Source organism: Aplidium turbinatum, chromosome 13 (assembly GCF_918807975.1).
Source record: "Aplidium turbinatum chromosome 13, kaAplTurb1.1, whole genome shotgun sequence".
In the NCBI taxonomy this organism is placed as follows: Eukaryota; Metazoa; Chordata; class Ascidiacea; order Aplousobranchia; family Polyclinidae; genus Aplidium; species Aplidium turbinatum.
The window spans coordinates 19,399,703-19,408,351 of NC_137484.1; the positions used below are offsets into that span (position 1 = coordinate 19,399,703).

Sequence of the window (8,649 nt, forward strand, 5' to 3'; positions counted from 1 at the left end):
CTTTTTAGCTTTTTATTTTTTTTATTAAGTTTGCTTTAACCCCCAAGTTGGGTAACTGGAGGCTGCTAACTTCGCACTCATTGCATGATACCTTTGAAAAACGCGAGACCATGATGGACATTTATTTAATGATTTTCAACATTTCGCAATCAAACCACCTGCCTCACTGTTTCGTTGTTGTACATAGATATTTATGATCTCAATGGACAAGGTCAGGCTTGTCGAATACCTCGTGCATTTGCAATATAGATTTGATAACATTAAATCCAAAACATAATCTGCTTATCTGTGTCAGCGTCTTTCGTGTCAACCGTCCCAGCAAAATCCGTCATTTTTGTGTGAAATTAAAGTAAAAACGACGCAATTTGCTGAGAGAAGAAAAAACATCAGATTTTACAGCACACAGCCGCTGCGCATAATTATCAAAACGTTGATTTCTTGTCTATTTTGCACTCGATTTGCTGTGTATAGTAGGGTGAGTCGGAAATAGTCGAGTCCACCAACCAACGTACTTTTTAACATTGCGTCGATGTCGTTTGATGGCTGGTACCAGAATTCGAGTTTGCAGAGATATGAGAGAAAACTCAGGAAAGGGGACTCGACCATTGCCGGTTCATCTTAAAGTAGTTCATGCTACACTCAGCGTGTTTTATTGAACAAATATTAAAGCGAATATTGTGTGTGATTGTTGAGTGAAAGGTAGAAAGGTGCTTTCCAAACGACTTTCTGTCAACAATTGCGACGTAACGCATAAAAGACGCCTGCCAGAGGCTCAGAAGCGACATGTATGATCATTGATCAACCAACATACAAACAAAATATGCAGTAAAATATCATAATTTACCATTCCACACACTTGCATCTGCAAACCATCAATTTGGTAGCCTTTCTGTCTAATCTAAACGATGAAAAGCAATAGCCAATTCCAATATACTGGATGAACAGTTGTTCGGACCAATGTATAGCACTAGGGTAAGCTAATAAACAATAGATAGCACTCAAGAACTGTCCAGTGCAATAATTAATAGGACTTATACTTTGGCAAATGGTTATCTGATACGCGAAAAATGAAAAAAAAAAAAAAACTTGAATGAGACATTGGCTTGAGGGGCACCAGAAGAATATGCATTTGTAGTACGATCATTGCAAAGATATCAACGAATTGCCTAGCCGCTAATGCTGGCAACCACCTTCTTCGCTGCATCACCGAAGTCATCAGATGATGTGATGGGAAGTTTGCTGTCTTCCAGAATCTTCTTGGCAGCATCCACATTCATACCTGTATCAGTACACATCGAGTAATGCGCATGAAGCATACCGCCATTTTTTAACCTAGTCGACATAGCTCAGTTGACTAAGCGCCTGACTAAGCCTAAGTTAAACAAATAAAACTTCAATGTGAAGAAGGGGGGGTTCTTCCTGGCTATCTGCACAAGACTGAGCGCTTTGTAGCACAGCGAGCAAGTGCGATTCGCTAACCAACCATAACGGTGTAGCTTCCACGCTAGCCATTTAGACCATCCAAAGATCAAGCGGCGCTGGTTCGACAACAGCTCTCAGTTTAATGGCATCTGGAGCAGTGGTTCTTAACCGCCCGTCCTCGGACCGGTGCCGGTCCGAGTAATTTATTTGCCGGTCCGCAAAAGATCTTACTTTTTGCAAAGCTTATTTTAATGTGGAATCATTAGCATATTGTAAACTTGTGATCGCACTGTGAAACATGCACAGCTGTAAAACTGACATATCTCCACGTAAAATTGTTTGATAATAAAGGTGAACTTTTTGATGATCTAATTCTGTGCCGTTGATAATGTTTTTGTGATAAATTGCATAACAGTTTTCAAAAAGTTTTGAAACACAGAAATACATAAACAAATGGGGAATTTTGTCCTTGCTTTTGAAAAATTTCAAAGTCGTTTGAGACGAAAATTTGGAATTAGATAAGTTTGAAGTTTCGGGATAAAGTCAGGCCTGCAATGGAAATTTGCCAGAGCCGGAGTTTGCATTTTCCACAGCCGATTTGCTGTGGAAAATGCTGGTGAAATGGAGTGGTGAAAAAAGTAAAAAGAGGTGCTGAGCGTTGTGAGTCAACAATTTTAACAATTCATTTCGCGTAACATGAAGATCCTCGACATGGAAACTTTTGGATAAACAATCCATGCATCGATGATGTCAACACATGCGACCTTAATCTTCATGAAAAAGAAAGTCTGATTGAATTACAATATGTTATGCTTCTACTTTGCAGTCCAGATTCGAAAAACATCATCGTCACACTTCTAGTTATCTCTTGCAAACGAATTCGTGCCTAACTTTCAAAACAATCGATTTGATGGTAATTGTTTCAACCAGCTATTTAGAAACGACAGTTTTTTTTCATGTCTGGCTTTTACAAAGCAAAGAAATCGCCTGGATGCCGAAACAGAGCTACGTGTTTTAGAAACTTCTTTGATATCTCGTTTTCCTCACATAGGCGACTGGCAGCGTAACAGTAGCAAATTTCCCACTGACATTGATTTTGTATGGAAATGGATTGACATTTTTCTATTTGAGTTGATTTGATTGCCGTTTTATTCTAATTTTCGTCCTGAATACAAATCATATGCTAAAACCTTGCATTATATGGTGCGCAACGACAACTTTGGTTAACAAAACGTTACAAATATTCATTCTATTCACTACGATCTTTGGTTGCCGGTCCGCGAACATTTTTTAAAAATTTTGCCGGTCCCCCACTGTTAAAAGGTTAAGAACCGCTGATCTAGAGGACGAATAATTCACAGACAACATTTCAATAACTATGAGCTCAAGATAAAGCTTTTTCAGTTCGAGGATGAAGATTCCTGCAATCAAATAAATCAAAGCGGGCCTTCTCTAAGAGCAGCAAAGTCAAAATGATTTCAACTCACCTTCAAGCCTGACAACAAGTGGGACTTTAATGTCAAGTTCCTTCCCGGCTTTTACAATCCCGTTCGCGACAATCTTGCAGTCGACAATGCCTCCAAATATATTCACTAAAATAGCTTTAACCTAAAATGTCAAGAAAAAAATGTTTAGCAGCGATCTTTTCCAGGATTTATAGAAGTTTGATAATGATCTAATAAAAAAACAAAACGCCCAAAATCTAGACACAAAAGTCATGTTCAGCAAACGTTTCGAAAAAAGTTTCGTTGATCTCGTTTTCGAAACGTTTGTTAAGCCTGAGTTTGGTATCTACATTGTAGGATCTCTATTTTTGTGATAAAAGCGTTGCAAATAATTTGCTCCTATGTGAATGATCTTTGAGATATCGGAGGAAGAGTTTAAGAAATGATGAGTTTGCCCGGGTAGTGGTTTATGTTCAGCCAATCTTCCTGTCCACCTTTAGATATGCCTTTAAGTGTCCTGCCAAAGACACAGCCGCATGCTCTTGAGCGGTGTCGAGCTGGCACCCTTTCGGTTGCCGTTCCAGCGCTCTCGCCACTCGGCTATGCAGCCGAGATGCAGTGAATAGAAACAGTTGGTGCTTACCTTTTCATCGGACTTGATGATTTTAAACGCGTGAAAGACTTGATGCTCTTGAACACCTCCTCCAAGGTCAAGGAAGTTTGCAGGAGACCCTCCGCTGTGTTGGATGATGTCCATGGTTGCCATAGCCAACCCGGCTCCATTAACTGCGAGAACACAATTATGGTAAACAAATGGTATGACATTGAAGGAAAAACGAAAACTTAGTCATCATTACGATAATGATTCTGTATAATATATCCAGGCTCACACTCGGACGTAGAAGACTTAGATTCAGTGAAAGGGAAGGCAAGATAGCCAATCTTCGTGTCCACTTTCAGGCAAGCCTTTAAAGTGTCCTGCCAAAGACACAGTGCAACTCCAGCGTTATCGAACCGACACTCTTTCAAGTGCCATGCCAGTGGCTTCGCCACTCGGCTATATCAAAGATAATGATTTGATGGATAAACTATAAAACGCCTGCGAAAATATATCATGCTATGAACGTGATCTTCCCCATGCATTGACGGCTATTATTGTGATGGTGACGACGCCTTGATAGTAATCGTTATGTGACGTCATATTACCTAAGCAACCTATGTTCCCGTCCATGGATATGTAACTGAGGCCGTTCTCTGTCGCGTCGACCTCACGAGGGTCGCTCTCTGTCTTGTCGTCCATTGCGAAGATTTCCTTCTGTCGGAACTCCGCGTTGTCATCGAAGTTCACTTTGGCGTCGAAACACACAACTATGAGAAATACACACAGCACTCAGCCATGACTGTAATTGTCACCATTTGTGTTTGGCGATTGTGACCCGGACAGTAAATCAACCGCATTTTACACAACGTCTGCAGACGTTGAACCAATGTAAAACACGACTGATTTGCTGTTTAGGAAAGTACAATGGTAATCATATAACAGGAGTTTTTTTCGGTCAATAAACAATCTTCCTGAGATGATCGGCTTTTGATGAGGCACATCCACCTTAGATAGGATCCGAGCCCACTTCACATGTTCATTGTTTGTGTAAATTGCTTTATAAAATCCCCAATAAAATAATTTGTTTTCTCACAAAAGGATTAAGAAACAGAAAAATTATACGAAAAAAATGCAACGCAATTTTGATATTGCACGGAAACCACATGACGTCACAAACATGCTGTAACGTTCGAGAATCTTCATCTATTTGACGAAGCGGCACTTTTACACAGACAGTTTTATTCTAACTCACCTTCCCCATCAGGTGTTTCCCCGAAAGGATTAATTTCTACTTGGGTCGCGTCGACGTTAATAAATAATTTGTAAAGTCGCTTGATTTGATTAGCAGCCTTTTCAAGTCGCTCCCCATCAAAACCGAGATTTTTTGCCATATTAACTGCTTGGAAATCTTGTATACCTCTGTTGATATCAATCGGCTCCTGTGATAAGTACGAAATAACAAGTTTCATCAAGAACCCATACAGGACGTGCAACCAGGGATGGATAGGGTGAAAAAATTACTCGCTAAGTAAATTTTCAGAGGAATTACAACCCGTGTCAATCTGATCAGTTATGTTCAAAATGATAAAAAGAAAAACGTACCGTATCCAAATTTATTGACCAAGTTGGATACAAAATGCAAATAAAATTTATCTTACGGCATCTATACGGCTTCTACAGTTCAATTCTGGAGACAAACGTTCAAAACTGGAGCTTTCACGTTGAATCTTTGCTACTTGGCTGTAATAGGTTCCAACAGAAAGTTGAAATTTATATTTTAAATCAATTAAGTCTAAGAATTCCTTTAAGGTTCCCGCCTAGATTTGAACCCACCTTGCTTCACCATGCTATTTCAACATTTGTATTTTCTGGTGTATCTCCTATTCAGTAATCCGAACCGATCACTGTTCTGTTAAACTGAGTGTGTTGTTGAGCTTGTTGAAGCAAAAAAGCTTTGGACAATTCATTGTGATCAAGCAAAAGCACATGCAACTTAATTCATTGCATTACAAGTTTACTGACTTTGAATATCAATTCTGGTGACTTTTCGGCAACCTCTTCAATGTCCATTCCACCCGCAGGGCTACCCACCATCACCGGACCATTGTGCTCTCGATCCATGAGAATGGCGAAGTATGTTTCCCTAGATATATCTAATGCCTCGGCAACCATAACCTAAAAAACATGAAAAGCAAAAGGTTGGTTACAACGTTAGTTCCGTACTCACTTAGAGACAAAACAAGTGCTGCTGTAACAGTTTGTTTTGTATAAAATACGGTTCAAATTCGTTGACATATGGAAAGTGAAATCGAAAAAAAGATAAAATCTGACTTGTACAATGTACATCTCAATGCACAATGCACAGTGTCTTCACCGTGCATTGGCGATGAACAATAATGTACACTTCTGATAAAGCAACCTCGCAGAGAATCCGACACCATTGTGATTTGTCAATTGCATGGTTTTACAGTATATATAAACAAGGAGACTGTTACAAAATGAAGAACTGACAAATTCTGTGGTGGAATAGAATTATAAAACTTTCACATACCTCTGTATCACATCAAAGAATCAGTGAAACAACAGTAATATTAATATATATAAACCATGACATTGACATTTGTCATAAAGAATTTTTGAATATACTTTCAAAAAAAATTGCTGTTGTGGTCAGTTAATCAACGACAACGCTGGTAAAAAAAATGTAAAACTCACATTGTTTACTTTCACTCCTTCAGGAGGGGTTTGCTTTGTAACAAGGTTGTAACCGAGCATGTCTTTGCAAAGAGTTTGCACATAGTCAGGATCTTTTGTTAGATGAACTCCACCCTTTAAACCACTCGAGAAATGACCTTTTCCTCGGCCTCCAGCAAGAATCATTGCTTTTATAACTAATTCTTTTGCATTGGAATCAACTGAAATTACAACAGAATGGAATTGATTTTGCTAACACATACCAATCTCACAAAGTAGCCTTAATTTCTAATTAATTAGTGGGCAACAACATAAATGCAAACTTTCATTGGTGTCTTGCAAAGCTACGATAGTTTAATACAAAAAATACTCACTGGTCATTAAAGATTAATGACACTGGTAGTAAGTTAATAAAGAAAGAGTTTATCATCAACACTTATTTGAAGTAAAAAGATTACAATTGTTTAGCACAATTTTTCCAATATACCGTATAACAAAACATCTCCATATCTGTAAATTAACTAAAACATAAAGAATCAACCTTTAATCAAGAAAATGAAATATCTTCTGCCAGGTGTCAAACTTGCAACAATGCTTGATATGAATGACTAGGCTACATGTCATGTAATGCAAAGGAATTTATTTTCACACAAGTCAGTTCAATCATAAATAGCTAAAAATCGATTTCGATCAGCTAGCAGCTAGATCATCTTCAGTTAAGCTTATTCAAATAGAATTTCAGAATTTCTAATTTCAGAATAGAAAGTCAAATAGGCTAGTCAAATAGAATTTCTATTTGAATAAGCTTAACTAAAGATGATCCAGCTGCTAGCTGATCGAAATCGATATTTAGCTATTTTTGATCAAACTGACTCGTGTGAAAACAAATTCCTTTGTAAGAATAAACCTTGTGAGATAATTTATATAATGAATAACTAATGAGATAATTTATAAAAATCACTAACGAAGTTTTTTTGCAGCTTCTTTAGCAGTATCAGCAGAGTTGACCAAGTGAAACCTCTGTACATTAACATCATAGTTTTCCATCAATTTCTTGCTCTGATATTCCTGTAGATTTAACCATCTCTTGCAAGCAACAAAGCTTGTACTTGACTGAAATAAAATTAACAACACATAAATGTATCTCACTAATATTACCAATTGTACATGCTTTGAAAAAAGAAACGGAAAAAAGGAAGATTAAAGAAAATTTGGGACGACACCGTGAAAGACGACATGACAAAAAGAAACCTGAAAATAAGGACCAGGTTTCTTTGAATGGATGATGAGAAAATGCTTTGAAATGTACATGCACATGGCATTAGTGTTTTCATCATAGAAGATGTTTAGCTAAAATGTATTAAACAATATGGATAAACACCTAATATATTAAATCAAATAATAAAGGTATATATGTATATTTATCAATTGTATTAAAACTTCTTCCCATATGTCCAAAGCCTAACAACTCTACTGGATCCAGGCCTCACCATATATATATCTATTCATTTTAAACACACAAAACAATAGATACATAAACAAAAAAATTTAATGTTTTTAACACATCATTTTCATACAGAATAACAATAGCAAAACTTGGTTTGTTATTTTTGGTACAAAAAGTGAACACTAACAAAGCATCACTTTTCCAATAACCAGTGAAAAGAAAACAAACTAACCTTGGAAGGGATTTCACTTAAAAGCCTGTGATGAAACGAACACTTTAGGAAATGCCGTAAACTCATACTCATAATTTTTATCGTCAACTTAATAATAATGAAGCTATGCAGCCTATAAATAAAAACAAATATATTATCACATATGTGTGTGTAGGATGTTCTTACTATCTAGCAAGTGAAGGATGTGTTAAACAACGAAATTACTCACTACGAAATTGGAATTTGCTAACCATGCCAATATTGCCTCCACAATGACCATGAAGACTTTTCCAATTAACAAATGTTTTTCGGCAATCAAGTGTAGGCTAGCAAAAACTGAGAACGAAACCTACATGTTTCACCCATGACACTGGGTTTATAAGTATTACCGTACACCACTAATTCACACCAAAGATTTCGACCACTGCTACACCGCTAATGAGTCGAGCTTTATGAGCAAAACCGTGTCTATAGCCTACCTGTCAAATCTTTCTAAACTCAACTATTGAGAAAAATTTGTTAGTTTTGAAAGTCTATAAAGCTACACCGGTAGGCTACTAGTACCGGTACTAAGGCTGGTCATCAACTTAGGTGTTTCTATATCATTTTGACATGCCATTCAGTATCTTCTAAATAGCTACACAGCTGCTTGCTCTGGAGCAATATCAAAACAATGTCTTTTCAATATCAAAACAATGTGCTTTTACTTATGCAGGGATTCATTAGTATAGGGATTGCCAACTCGGCTGGAAATCTTAAAAAATATTTGGCAACACTTTTACACTCCGCTTGTCAGATTTCCAGCCGAGTTGGCGATCCCTATATACTA

At 37.3% G+C, this 8,649-nt stretch overlaps 1 protein-coding gene across 1 annotated transcript; it reads right to left on the reverse strand.

Moving 5' to 3' along the window:
• Window positions 1–128: 128 nt before the first annotated feature.
• Window positions 129–7,949, reverse strand: LOC145781788 (succinate--CoA ligase [GDP-forming] subunit beta, mitochondrial-like). Its single transcript, XM_082593460.1, has 9 exons — window positions 7,842–7,949; window positions 7,128–7,275; window positions 6,184–6,383; window positions 5,491–5,643; window positions 4,721–4,907; window positions 4,074–4,235; window positions 3,511–3,653; window positions 2,910–3,030; window positions 129–1,279 (listed from the first exon to the last, which is right to left on the reverse strand). Exons 1-9 carry the CDS (start codon window positions 7,911–7,913, stop codon window positions 1,167–1,169), a joined length of 1,299 nt encoding a protein of 432 aa, XP_082449586.1. The 5' UTR covers window positions 7,914–7,949; the 3' UTR covers window positions 129–1,166.
• Window positions 7,950–8,649: the final 700 nt, after the last annotated feature.

What these genes read in the sequence shown, in the direction of transcription:
- LOC145781788 (XM_082593460.1), bottom strand. Translation starts at nt 7,913, where the DNA reads ATGAGTATGAGTTTACGGCATTTCCTAAAGTGTTCGTTTCATCACAGG. An exon ending in TAAGTGAAATCCCTTCCAAG is followed by an intron (nt 7,276 to 7,841) that starts GTTAGTTTGTTT and finishes ATTTTATTTCAG; the next exon opens with TCAAGTACAAGCTTTGTTGC. An exon ending in TCATCAAGTCCGATGAAAAG is followed by an intron (nt 3,031 to 3,510) that starts GTAAGCACCAAC and finishes TTGACATTTTAG; the next exon opens with GTTAAAGCTATTTTAGTGAA.